Here is a 13,975-nt window from a genome sequence, read left to right as displayed (position 1 = left end):
AATTATAACAATTAATAGCATTAACAATATTATTAAATTAAATAAATAAAAATATAAAAAAATAGCAATTCTACAAACCCAATTTCCAATCCTCTATATACTTAACAAAACAAAGAAAACAAATTTCTATTCAAACCTATATCTCCCAAGCCAATTTACTATGCTAATGATCGTTGAACCCTTTGGTCAAACACCCGAGCCCAAGTCAAAAGGCACGGCTCGAACCACAAGCGGGGCACTCACCCGCACCTTTCCATTCCTCCATTGTAACCAACCAAACACATAGCCCCGAGGCTCGCCGGAAAATCTAAAAGTGGCGGTGAAGTTCATTTTCTGGCCATATCCGCTAAACACGAGCCTCCGTGGGACAATATCGACCTCCACCCCACGTGGCGGAGCCACCACGGAGGTCCAAACGGTCTTTTTGTCCGAGTTTCCAACGTAAGTCAAAGTTCTAGTAACTGAGAAGTTTGACTTTAAGTAGGGTATGACAATTGAAGGGTAGTTAAGGTTTGAGGGTGTTGAGAACGGTTGGTCTTCACAAGTGGTGTTGTCTCGAGTGATGAGGCGAAGTGACTTTTGGTCGTAGCCGATTGAGCATAGAAAGGCTTTGTGGTCCATAGAGGTTGAGTCATAGACTAAACCAGGGTTAAGGACCGTGGTGGGGTTGATGAAGCCTGAGCCATAGTCGAATGGGTTCGCTTTTCGACCTTCAGGGTCGACCCTCATTGGTTTTCCAGTTTTGTCAAAAATTGAAGCTGCGTGAGATAGCAATTAGATAAGCTTTAGGTTTTATGACCTTAAGCAATATTAGACCATGTAGAACATGTTGTATTGTGTTTTCTGTTATTTGACGGGGACCATGATTAATTCCACAAAAATTGCAATTTTTTCTCCTACCTAAAAAGGTGAGAGAAGGACTAGCCATCGATCAGCTGTTTGTGCAAAAGATGTAAATACCCTTCTCATCGTCGTCATATGAAAAAACCTTAAAAAACTTATCCAGTTCCGTCCAATTCTCTCCCAAGTAACAAACACAGCCTAAGACTGCGTTTGTTGCATAGAATAGGACAGGACTTGACAAATTTTTAGGGCTACTTACAATGACAAGGATGAGGAGGACGTTTACGTCTTTTACACAGACGAGAGATCGAGAGCGAGTCCCTATCCCACTTTTTTAGTAAGGACAAGAAATTGCAATTTTTGTACCATTAACATTAGTCCAGTCTCAGTCCAATGCACATCAAACACAATGCAGTATACCGGTGCCTAAAGGTATCAATAAAAGTTGTTTACCCGTTGTCATAATAGCAGATTTAATTGCAGAAGGAGACCATGTGGGATGGACAGCTTTAATCAATGCTACAATTCCAGTTACATGAGGGCAAGCCATGGAAGTTCCAGACAGAATATTGTACTTCAGTTTTTGCCCGATCGCTGGAGACCATGCTGCAAGGATATTCAATCCGGGAGCCGCAACATCCGGCTACAAAATAATTGTAAATTTGTTGCTATTATGGACGAGGAATTGTAAATATATTGCAATTATGTCTAAAGACTGCAAGTACTTTGTTATCATCAAGAATAAATTATATTTTACAAGTTTCAAGTTACATGTTATTATCCGTAAAACATGCAAGTAAGTTGCAATTATGGGTAAAAAAATACAAGTACATTACTTAGTTTGGTAAATACAAGTACGTTGCTATTTTCTGCAATTAGCATTGTTTAATTAAGGTACGTAGTCAAACCTTTAAAATTTCTGGGGTTAATCCATTGGGACCTTTAGATGAAAACGATGCTACACGAGGAGCAGCTTGAGATCCTAATACTGCCTCCGATGAGTAAATCCGTGAACTTGGTTTCCTGAAATTAGACAAAAAAAAAGTTATAATAGTCGTCTTGTACTATGTTTAACATGTATTGGACTGAAACTTAGACAGATGTAGATAAGACAAAATTGCAACTTTTTATCCATCCAAAAAAGTGGGACAGAGACTTGCTTTCGATCTCTCATTATGCAAAAAGATGAAAATGCCGTCCTGATTCTCATCTTTGAAAATAGCCCTAGAAAGCTTGTCTAGTCTTGGAAAAAATATACGAACCGTGTCTTGTTAATATATGATAAAATCCGGTTTCCGACTTTTTTTCCTACAATAGCAGCCGGAATCACAAACGGAATCGCAACATCCACATTTTCATCAACAAGAATCATTCCGATTCCACCGGCGGCTTTCACGATCTCGCTCTTTCGCACCTTTGATTCCGATGAACGCTCGGCATGCCGACATAACAACACCTTTCCTCTTGTTTTTGTATAATTTAACGAGCTTTCTAAGCAATAACTGCATCACAAATGTAAATATTTCAAAATTTTATGTTACTTGATGATTTTTTTTACTTTGTAACGATGAACAAAAGTACCTGTTGCTTCACCTGGATTGATACGGAGTGAAGTAGCCTGCGTTTGCTATTGAAGCCGATATGATTCTTGCTGGAGCTTCCATTTGAAGTACACTTAGACTTTCACCCTATGAAAAAAATAGGTAATATTAAATTATCAGAATCAAATAATGAACTGTAATACAACTTGATGCAGCATTTTTTGCACCAAATTTGTGTAATTTTTCTATGTAAGAGTCTGATTTATATAAATCCATTACACCATTTTTAACATCAGAAAGCATAAGTATTTTTTTCTTCCTAGCCTTGCTAACTTAAATAGATTTAAAAAAATATACCATTATATTTACTAGTTTTTTACAAATTTGACTCACAATTTGGTTCTACAAGTTTAAATGCAATGTATTTTTATTTTATTTAATTGTATGATAGATATATTAGTTTGTTACTTGTAACATCATAATATAAGTTAAATTGATATTAACTTATTATATATATTTAATATTTATGTTTGAACTTATTTATAACTTTCCTACACTTTTACATTTTCTTATAATATAAGTGTACTATTTCTTTATATTATGTATAATACTTATTAATGTAATTTTTTATTTAATAGGCGTTTGTTTTACTGGTATGATAATTAATTTCAAATTTATTGAATACAAACAATTTATTTCAAAAAGAGAATACATAGGAGAATATTCTTTATGGTGTTACGACTATTGTAAATTTGTAATAGATTAGATATGAAACACTATTTATATCTAGGAATCTAGGCTTACACCATATTGGTGAAAAAAATGGGTCAACTATGCTAGAAATGGTATAATCTTGGTTTTCACAATCATTTAACCATTCTGTTTGTAAACTTACACTAATAAATATAAACCAAGTATTTTCTTTTATATCATAAATAAAAAAATATTAAAAAAATGTATATACCTTCAATTTTACGCCATTTCCCATTTCAAAATTTGCCGTAAACTCCCTATCAATCGATGTAGCCGCAACTGTAATAATCCACGGAGCAAGATTCGTGGCGGAGCCTTTTCCCCCTTCATTACCAACCGAAGAAACAACCGAAATCCCCCGACTAACCGCATGAAACGATCCAATAGAAATCGCATCACTAAAATAATCACCTTGAGGTGCATCGGGCCCCAATGATAATGACACAATGTGGACCCCATCTCGAACTGCGTCATCAAATGCGGCTAGTAAATCTGCATCATAGCAACCCGAGTCCCAACATGTTTTGTAGACTGCGACTCGGGCCATGGGTGCACCGCCTCTCGCACCGCCGCGGGCCAGACCCTTGTAGTTCATGTCGGTCACATAGCGGCCCGCAGCGGTTGAGGCGGTGTGGGTCCCGTGACCATTACTGTCACGTGGGGACCGAAAAGATTTTTTGTTTTTTGGATCGTCGTCGTATTGTGAATTTTGGTTTTCGGCTTCGTAGCCGCTTAGATAGTATCTTGCTCCTATGAGTTTCCTATTTGGAAGATAAAAGTTAGATGACTTGATGGTAGAAAATGGTAAAATGGTCATTTAGGGTTCATTCGGTCCAAAAGAGAAATCATTTATCTATTTCACACTCTTTTTCATATAACAATTAATGAGAGAAAGAAAATAAGCAACCTTTAATCTGTTAAGCTATATATGGTGCTTCTTTTTTACTTAATGTAGAAAGATGACTTAATAAAGAAAGTCTGGGAAAGACTTTCCCTATTTAGTCCAAACCTTTTATAAAATTTTCCGTCATTTATTTTTTCTTGCCATTTTCAAAGATATTATTAAAATATTATTTATCCAGTTAACACTTTATCAAAAAATATCTCGAACCTATCGGTTTTTGATGTGAACACAAAACTTAGATACTTATTATTTTATTTTGGCTTAATAGAGACAAACTTAATGGGAAAAAGATAGGGACTAAGATTAGATCTGAAACCAATCACTAGGTAACAAGTAACATTATTGTTTCATAAAAGAACAAATATAAAAACCAATTATGGACGTAATAATAATGCAATGATAATTGAAGAACACCTGTTACAATGTGTAATATTGAATTCTTCCCCTGATTGGCACTTTCCTTTCCAACCAGCTGGCACCGGAGGCATGTCTGCATCGCTAAAACTTTCTGATTCCGGCCAAATTCCTGTATTTACACCACCACTTTTTCAAATTGTACGGAACAAGTTGTACTGTATTTGTTACACAGTACAACTAAGTACCGGTATCTGTGTGTCAGATACCGATACGGTTACCAGGCTGGTAGCCTAATACTTATCAGCCTGGTAACATTAACATGCCGGTACATGCACTATTTATAAAGTACCAAAAATTGTACTGCCTTTTATTCGATATGATAAACATATAAAAAGTACAAAAATTTGTAATTTTGATGATAATATTTATAAAGAAAGATTGTAATGATTGAAAGATGGAAAAAATATTTAACTTTTTCCTTAAAAAAGAAGATGAATGTAACATGATATGAAGATCTGTCTTTATGGTCCTAGAGAGAGGAGAGAGAGAGCATTTTCAATTGAGGTAATAAATGGGAGGTCATGTGTTCTGTTTTCCATCAATGTAATACGAAACAAAGCCCCATTTCTTTGTTCCCCCATACATACAGAAACTGACAGAAACAAGACCAGACAAATATCACGTGTGACCTATTTTATTAAAAAAGTTAAATACAAAAAATAACAAGGTACTTTCATTTATTTGTTTATTATAAATAAAATTCTTCTTTCATTTTTTTATTTACCCGATTATAAAACAATCTCATCAAAAAACAAAGCAATATTCAATTGTGTAATTGGGTGGATTTTTTAAACTACAATGTACTAATAAGAAAAAGAAATTGTTAAAAAGTAAAATAATATATTTTTTTGAAAAGACGAGGCTTTAATAAGAAAATTACTGAAAAGACAGAGTTGTTAGAGAATGAAAAAGAAAGCAGGATGTACAATGAATTTAATGCTTAAAAAACAATATTCTTGTTAAATATGAAATGACTAAAATGCCCTCAAGTTTACAAATTGTGGGAATCAGACCTGTATCAATAAAACCAATGATGACATTAACTTGATCTTTGGTTGAAAAACCTGGGATTTCCATGGTTTCTTCCCCAACAAGACCAATGAAATCCCATGAATGTGTCGTATGCAAACTTCTTCTTTTGTTCTCGAAAACCGAAACCACCTCCGGCATCTCTGTAAATTTCATCATCGAATCATTAATTTGTCGATTTAAAATTGGGAAATGAGTGAAGCTTACTTGCAATTTGAAGAGCCTGATCCTCTGTTAATTTAGCTGCAAATCCTCTAAACCCATGTTTATAACTATACAAATGAGACGCGTGTGCTTCTTCAACACTGATTCAACCAAATTCAGCGATGAAAAATGGGAAATCTAAAAAGAAAAATGAAAACCCAGATTTGAAATCGAAATGGGATATGATTATTAACCTTCCACTATGAACAGAAACAAGCATTTGATGATTTTTCGTCAAAATTTCATCTGGGTCATCGCTATCATTGCCACCCATGTACACCACATACACCTAAACCAAGAGCACCACCATTACTAATAAAAAAGGAACGAAATTTCTTGAAAAAACCGACAGAAAAACAAGAATAAGATCGAAAGTATACCTTCGCGGAAGTGAAGATTGTAGTATGTGCAACAGAAACATATATCAAAAGACCCAGAAAGATATTGATGGAAGAACCCATTTCTGCAAGTCAGAAGTGGGTTTTAAGTTGTAACTGGAAGATTCGTTCAGGGGGAATGAAATTTATTGAAGAGAGGGAGAATTTGGGGCAGTTTTGAAGTGAATAAAAGAGGACACATGAAGAATGAGAGGGAATGAGAGATTGGTCACAGAGATAATGTGGAGTGTGGCGTATGGAGTGGGGTGGTGATGGTGTTGTGTACATTGCTATTTGCTTAAATGGCCCGATTTTGAATCCAATTGAAAGGTTGCTATCATAATTTTGGTGTTAAATTATAAACCAGTAGTAGTTTATGTTATAAAATTAATTAAATTTTTATATTGAAAAATTAAAATTATTAATCAATTCTTTAAAATAAATTATTATTTAAGATATTTTTTTAGTTATATAAAATTATAATCGTTGATTTAAATAAATACATGAAGTTAAATCACCTTATAATTTGTACTGATTGTAGTTTATTTTTTAATCTAATGTTATTAATTTAATATAATTAGAATGAGAAAATTTGAAATTTAAAATGAAAAATCAATTATTAAGTTAATGTAATTAAATTTAAATTTTGAAATTTGAAATGGATAATCAATTATTAATTTAGTGTAATTAGAGTGGAAATTTAAAATTTAAAATGGATAATTAATAGGTTGACAAGTGACATGATAGATGAGATATAATATTAATGAGTTGTAATAGCACGACACTTGTCAATAGGAAAATAAACATATTCTTTTATTAGAATAGGGAGATTCTTTAATTTGTTATTTTTGTTTTTAATTTTTTAAAGGTCTCTTTCATTTATCTTTGGCTTTTTAAGGGAATGAATTCTTGTTTTACCGGTTTATTAAGTCCCTTTACCTAAATTAAAAGGTCACCTGTGCCAAATAAGCTGCCATGTTGGAAAGAAAAGGTTCCTATTACACTATATCATAGGGACCAATTTTGTAATTTTCCCTATATTTAATACCCACCTATTTATGTCATGTCGCCGACCCTTGGAGCCCAAGACAAACATTGTCGGTGGGGTTATAAAACACCCCATGTGGGGTTATATCATAGGGACCAATTTTGTAATTCTCCCTATATTTAATACCCACCTACTTATGTCATGTCGCCGACCCTTGGAGCCCAAGACAAACATTGTCGGTGGGGTTATAAGACACCCCATGTGGGGATCAAAAGAAAAAAAACCCTAAAATTTTTTCCTCTTATTTGGCCAAACAAAATCCATTGAAACCCTAAAATACACCATCCAAAAGAGACATGTCGACTCCACCACCCTCTTCGGATCCTTAAAATCACGTGATGGAATGTCACTTACCGATTTGCACTTTATTTTTTGTGGGATGAGAAGATAACTGAGAGTCAGCTAGAAATGAAGCATCTTAGGGAAGAGTTGTCAAGACTACATGATCTCTATGGTTGACTACATGAAGCTCAATGACAAGGTAAAAACAAATCAAAAGATAATCGAGGCAATGGTGGTGTTAGCGATCGGTCTCACATTCACTGTGATGGTGATGTTGGGGTTATAGTTTCACTCTTTTTTACAGAAGTAAGGTGGTGATGGTGATGATCAAGTGTGTGTGTGTGTATTAGAGATGTTATTCGGGTCGGAACCGAACTGAACCGACCCGACCCGAATAAATTGTAAACCGAATAAGGGTAATTGTATGAACCGAAAACCGAACCAAATAAGCAATACGGGTTCGGTTCGGTTCGGGTATTATTCGCTTCAGTTCGGTTCCGGCCCAAATAACCCAAATAACATGTACAAGATGATTAAGGAGTCGAATAACCTGAGTAACCTAAATATTTTGTATTACTTTTGTAGCTTATGATTTCATAACAAATCTTTTAAAGAAACAAATTAAACACTAAAAATTAAACTTTCAAAACACCCAAAAATCTATCTATAAGTATATAACACGAATAACTTCATCAATATGGAATGAAACAAGTAAAAGAACATATATGGTTGTTTTCATTAAATTCTCTTATTCAAGGTCAAAGTCCCATTGCTTGGACCTATAGAAAAAAAGTTAACTGTTAACATAGCACATTCAAATTTCAATTGATAACATACATAATAACACATTTAAAGATTGAGTAGTACATTAACACATCCAGTTTTCAATGAGTAACATACATAATAACACATTGAAAGATTGAGTAGTAGATTAAGATACAAATTCTTACTTGTGTTTCTTGATTTGGAGCCTAATTTTCCATGAATTGAATGGAGTAAAAACTAGAAAACAAGATGAGGAGATGATTCACAGAAGTTTGAAGTATGGAAGTCGATCAAAAACTAATGTCGATCAAAGACTAATGTCGCAAGGAGCAATTGTCGATCAAAAAAAATTATCGGAAGGAGCAATTCGCAATCAGCAACTGTCGATCAAACAAAATTGTCGCAATCATCACTATGGAAGTAGTCGACTCGATTTGGTGTAATAGGATATTCGATTTGGTGTATTAAGTGGGTACAAATCTTCGATTTGGTTTTTTTGGGATCGATTGTGATGATCACAGAACCGAATACGTAAATTGTGCAAGGGAAAAAAACGACTCTTCATATTCGGTTCGGTTCTTTGGACCGAATAAGCCCTTATCTGGGTAACCCGGACCGAATAACCCGAAGAATAACCCGAAAACCAAATAAGCCTTATATAGATACCCGAAAACCGAATCGAATTGCTTATTCGGGTTTAATTCGGTTCGGTTCGGTTCGGGTTTCGGGACAAATTCTCATCCCTAGTGTGTGTGTGTGTGTATATATATATATATATATATATATATATATATATATATATATATATATATAGGATAAATTTTTGTATTTGTTTGGGGTTTTGGTTTTTATTTTTGTTGATTACTGTGGTAGAACCTAATGGTAACAAAGACTTGTCCTAATGACAAACAATTTTGGTAATGAAACTATAAGCCCTGAAATAATCAGGCAATTTTGTTTGTGATTATTTAAGCCCTGAAATAATCAGGCAATTTAGGTTGTGATTATTAAATGGATAAAACATTTGTATTTAGGTAAGTTAACTGTGCATGTTTAGTATTGTAAATATAATGCACCCTTTTTAATCACTCGTTAATTACGTATATGTAGTCATTAACAATTATGTTTTGTTAAAGTACATTGACATATGGTAACTAAAGTACATTGCTATATGGTAACTATAGTATATTGATATAGTATGTTGGTATATTGTAAATATGGTATATTGCTAAATATCGTCATTATAGTATGTTGATATATGGTAAACAAAGTATATTTCTATATTGTAAATATAGTATGTTGCTAAATAGTGTCATTATAGTATGTTGATATATGGTAAGCAAAGTACATTGTTATATTGTAAATATATGTGTTGCTAAATATTGTCATTATAGTATGTTGATATATGGAAAACAAAGTACATTGCTATATTGTAAATATAGTATGTTGTTAAATATTGTCATTATAGTAGTGAGACCACTTAAAACTAGTAAGTAACATGGACCACATGTTCCCTTTTAAGGTAACCAAATCGACTTAAAGTAATGGGTAACATGCACCACTAAATTAACATGCACATCCAATCCAACATAAAATCATAACAAGATTCATCCTATTAAAAGATAAAAAGGTTGTCAAACAACTAAATGTAGTACACAACATGAAAAAAAATCAAACCTAAATCCAAACATAGCAACTACACCAAAACATAAAATGAAAGTTATATCCTAGTCATTTTCCAATGGATTATCACCACTATTTCCTTCCCTGTTCTTACCCTTAACCCTCTTACCTAGTTTCATCTTGATAATTCTTTCAAATTTCTTCCTTTTACCTATATCCTTTTTCTATTTGTCAGATGTCATTGTAATTTTTTAGCTTTTGCTCCACTACTTCCTTGCCTATCTACACTAGTTTCCATATCTAATCTTTTCCTTGAGTTTTGTGGGATTTTCACTTCTGGACATGTTACATTGTTATGTCCTACCTTTTTACACACACTGCATGTGACATCCCTAATTTCACGGCCAGAAAAAGACCGATTTATTTATGCTTATTAAAAATCAGAGTATTTTTTTTTTCTTAAGAATTATAATGCATAATTTTTTCCAAAAAATATGATAATAATATTATCAAAGAATTTCCAAAGAAATGTACTTTATTTAAATTAAAAACCCTGGGATGTCATTTTCAATACAATATATAAGCATAAACAAAACATTATAGGCCTTACAACAGTATATTAACCTATTGGCCTACATTCCATTATCCACCCATAAGAATCATGTCAACACACATGTGCTTTCATACCGCTACATTTGATGAAAGGAACCTAAGTGGGTCATACTTGGGAAAATATGGTGAGCACATAGGGTTTCAACCCATAATAATTATATTATTTTACTTAAACAATTGTAGCGTCCCAAAAATAAGGCCCAAAAATTTCGTTTTTCATTTAATAAAACTAATATGCCAAAACATCATCATAAAACCCAAGTGGAACAAATCTATCAAACATCATAAAATATTAGAGTTATCATGAAATGCGGAACAATATCGTGTGTGCACTGCAATCACCCCGAGCTCTTCCCTTTTGCACTAGAAGTACCTAAAACATAAACTGAAAACCGTAAGCACGAAGCTTAGTTCGCTTCCCCCAAATACCACATACCACACATATATACATATAGTACGCCTCGCTCAATGAGTGTAATGGGCCCTACCCTAACTCGCATAACGGGCCCCGTCCACTGAGTATAATGGGCCCTGCCCTCTTGTATAACGGGCCCCGCCCACTGAGTATAATGGGCCTCACCCTAACTCTCACAATGGGCCCTGCCCAACATACAAACATACAAGTATAACAAGTAATGGAATACAAATTACCCATTGGGCCCCACCCACTAAGCATACAAACACATACACATGCAAGCATCATGCACACATCTAGCACCCTAACATAATAACCATGGGTTGACATTGGAGCCTTCGACCCGCTAAACACAATGAGGAAGACTCACCTCAAACTGCTGAATCTCACAGATAAATCTCTAGCTGTTGGTTCGAAAATCCCCGCACTATCATCATAAAATAACATCTAATTAATAATTGGATACCGACTCATACTAAGATTCCAAACTAGGGTAAAGACCATTTTACCCTTTACCTAACTTGGCCCAAGGCCAAAGCCCAACCCAATTACTCAAAAAGGCCCAATTCCAGAAATAGTCAGCCAAAGCCCAATTATAGCTTAATCTTCCAAATTGGGCCCAAACCCCTTCGTGGGCCTTCATCGAAAAGAGTCCAAACTAGACATTTGGTGGCTCAATAAATCCCTAAACTCCCAAGGTCCACACATGGCCCAAAATCGAAAAGCCCAAAACTGAAGCCCAACTGCTGAGTACGTTAGGAGTACTCAGCTTGTACGCTTAGCGTACACGCTCTGGGGCTAGTACATGCAGCTTACCAGCTTGTACACCCAGCGTACTCCCCAGTTGGCCACCCCATGCCAAAAAGAACTTAATCCATTCAACCCATACTCCATACTCTCGGATCTAGTCCCAAAAAATGATTTATCACGTAAAGCTGGCAACTTTACGTGCATGCATGGATTAATGGAGCACTAGAGCTCAAAATAGCTTAACTAATGGTCTTAAAACATGCATGAGTCCATATACACCATAAAGTTTGCATTTTTCTACTTAAGGGGCCCCTAAAATGTCAAGATCTAAAAGGTTAAGCTTCTGAAACGACCTTAGCTCACAAGGACCAACCATAAGGGACTAAAATGGCCATAAACAAGCCCAAAAGAAGATTTATACAAGGATTTGACAAGTTATGAACTTTATACCTCAAAAGTCATGAAATGAAGATGCTAAATCTGGATCTTTAATTTCCTCTCCAAAGAATGAGTCTTCAACCTTGTTCTTCCACTTCAAGATGCAAAAAACACACCAAAGTTCTTTACAAGAGCTCAAAAGCACCACATAAAGGCTAAGGGATGGAATTAGGGTTTTGAAGATATGGAGGATGGTCTAAAATGTCCAAGAGGTGGGTTAAAGAAGCTTAAATAGGGCACAAACCCTAAAAACTAGGGTTTGTCCCAAGCCAACGTACGCTCGGAGTAACCCACGTACGCCCAACGTACATGGTCGATGCCCGCGATCAAAGTCCATCTAGTACGCTAAGCGTACTCATAGAGTATGCCCCACGTACTATCCAGAGGACCAAAATGCAAGGGTTTTGTTTAGCAAGGGTAAAAAGGGAACTTACAAGATCCAAATGTTACACAATTCAACCCGATTACCCATTCCTGTTATCCTCACATTATTACCATAAATACTAGTCTCAAGAGACCTATCCTAAGGATCATTGTAAGCGACGGGGTAGACAAATCTGCTTAGGGGATTCCTTAGCAAATGCATGTCAATAAGGAAGCCATTGGGGGGGGGGGGGGGGGTGGACTACATCTTTGGTGAACACATAGTTCAAAATCACATACATGTTGCAAGCCTACCAGCATTCTACTAGACTGTCTAGAATAGTTTATGGTCGTCATCTATACTCCGTTAGATGACTAGATCATCTATAAATTAGAGGCCTCTCATCTTATCATTATCTCATCTCATCTTTTTCATCATTATCATCCATTTACCACCCAATATATATATATATATATATATATATATATATATATATATATATATATATATATATATATATATATATATATATATATTGTCACACCCCAAAACCGAGAACGGCGGAAACGTTCTGGGGCGGAGGACGTCATGTAAAGTATCACAACACAGTATAACAGTAAATAAGCAAACAACATCATCCATTGTGATAAGTTATGAAACTAACTTGAAGATCGTTTAGATCTTTGTAACAGGTAAAATAATGAATGCGAAAACTGCAAATAACACAAGTATGGATCAAAGTGTGTCGAATGATTAGATCAACAATCCTCAGCGGAGCTCGATAAAGAACTTCCACTGTAGAGGATTTAGGGTTACAAGAACGATAAAGAAAATAATGCTCTGATCTATCGTAATAATCGTTTTTCTATTCCCCCTTTTATAATATGCATGCAAGCATATATATTTATACAAAACCCTATCAAGCTCTCGGTTAGACAGGCCCAAACCGGAGTTACAAAACTTGGACTAATAAGCGAGCCCAATAGACGCAATCTATAACAAAACGCTACCCAACAATCTCCCCCTTTGCGTCAAATTGGAGCGAGACTAATTCTTCCTTTTACTTGGGCCAGCAGCGGGAACCTTCTTCTTGATAGTATCAAACAGACATGAGATAAGCGCAAGGATCGTCTGTCTGAACCAAATGTACCAATGTATCATGTCGTCGAAGTACTTGATATCATCCGCTGTGTTTTGTTTGCATCTGTGGATGATCCCCAACACATGCTCTAGGCAAGCAGTGGTGTATAGATGTTTATCAGCTAAGGCAAAAAGACATTTCTGTCCTTCATTCCTAGTGAACATGACTGAGTTTCGCCTCGAGTCAATTTTGCCCATCTGCATTTGGTTCAGATCACTGGCCGAGCCAACAGGAGATATTGTTGGTTTCTTCTTGAAGACGCTTGCTATCTCCTGATCCATCAGTGCAATTTCCATGATGTAGCACACCAACATCCTCTTGAGATGGTCGATGATCGGACCATATTCAGCTTCGTTGGTCAGAAGGATGTTGTGCAGAATAATCCAATCATGGGGATTGAGGTTCGGAAGATCTGCTAAAGAAATGGCATGTTCGGTTTTGGCAGATCCCCTAAGCACCTTGAACCGAA

The 13,975-nt window shown here is 35.3% G+C and overlaps 1 protein-coding gene across 1 annotated transcript; it reads right to left on the bottom strand.

Moving 5' to 3' along the window:
• Nucleotides 1–15: 15 nt before the first annotated feature.
• On the bottom strand, nucleotides 16–6,349 carry LOC111916189 (subtilisin-like serine-protease S). Its single transcript, XM_023911820.3, has 11 exons — nucleotides 6,072–6,349; nucleotides 5,886–5,980; nucleotides 5,695–5,792; nucleotides 5,472–5,630; nucleotides 4,456–4,567; nucleotides 3,349–3,898; nucleotides 2,437–2,531; nucleotides 2,106–2,345; nucleotides 1,752–1,866; nucleotides 1,297–1,486; nucleotides 16–758 (listed from the first exon to the last, which is right to left on the bottom strand). The coding sequence occupies exons 1-11, from the start codon at nucleotides 6,150–6,152 to the stop codon at nucleotides 187–189; spliced, it is 2,307 nt and encodes a 768-aa protein (XP_023767588.1). The 5' UTR covers nucleotides 6,153–6,349; the 3' UTR covers nucleotides 16–186.
• Nucleotides 6,350–13,975: the final 7,626 nt, after the last annotated feature.

This window comes from Lactuca sativa, chromosome 8 (genome assembly GCF_002870075.4).
Source record: "Lactuca sativa cultivar Salinas chromosome 8, Lsat_Salinas_v11, whole genome shotgun sequence".
Taxonomy (NCBI): domain Eukaryota; kingdom Viridiplantae; phylum Streptophyta; class Magnoliopsida; order Asterales; family Asteraceae; genus Lactuca; species Lactuca sativa.
The sequence above is the reverse complement of the archived record's forward strand: the minus strand, read 5'-3'. Positions and strand labels throughout refer to the sequence as shown.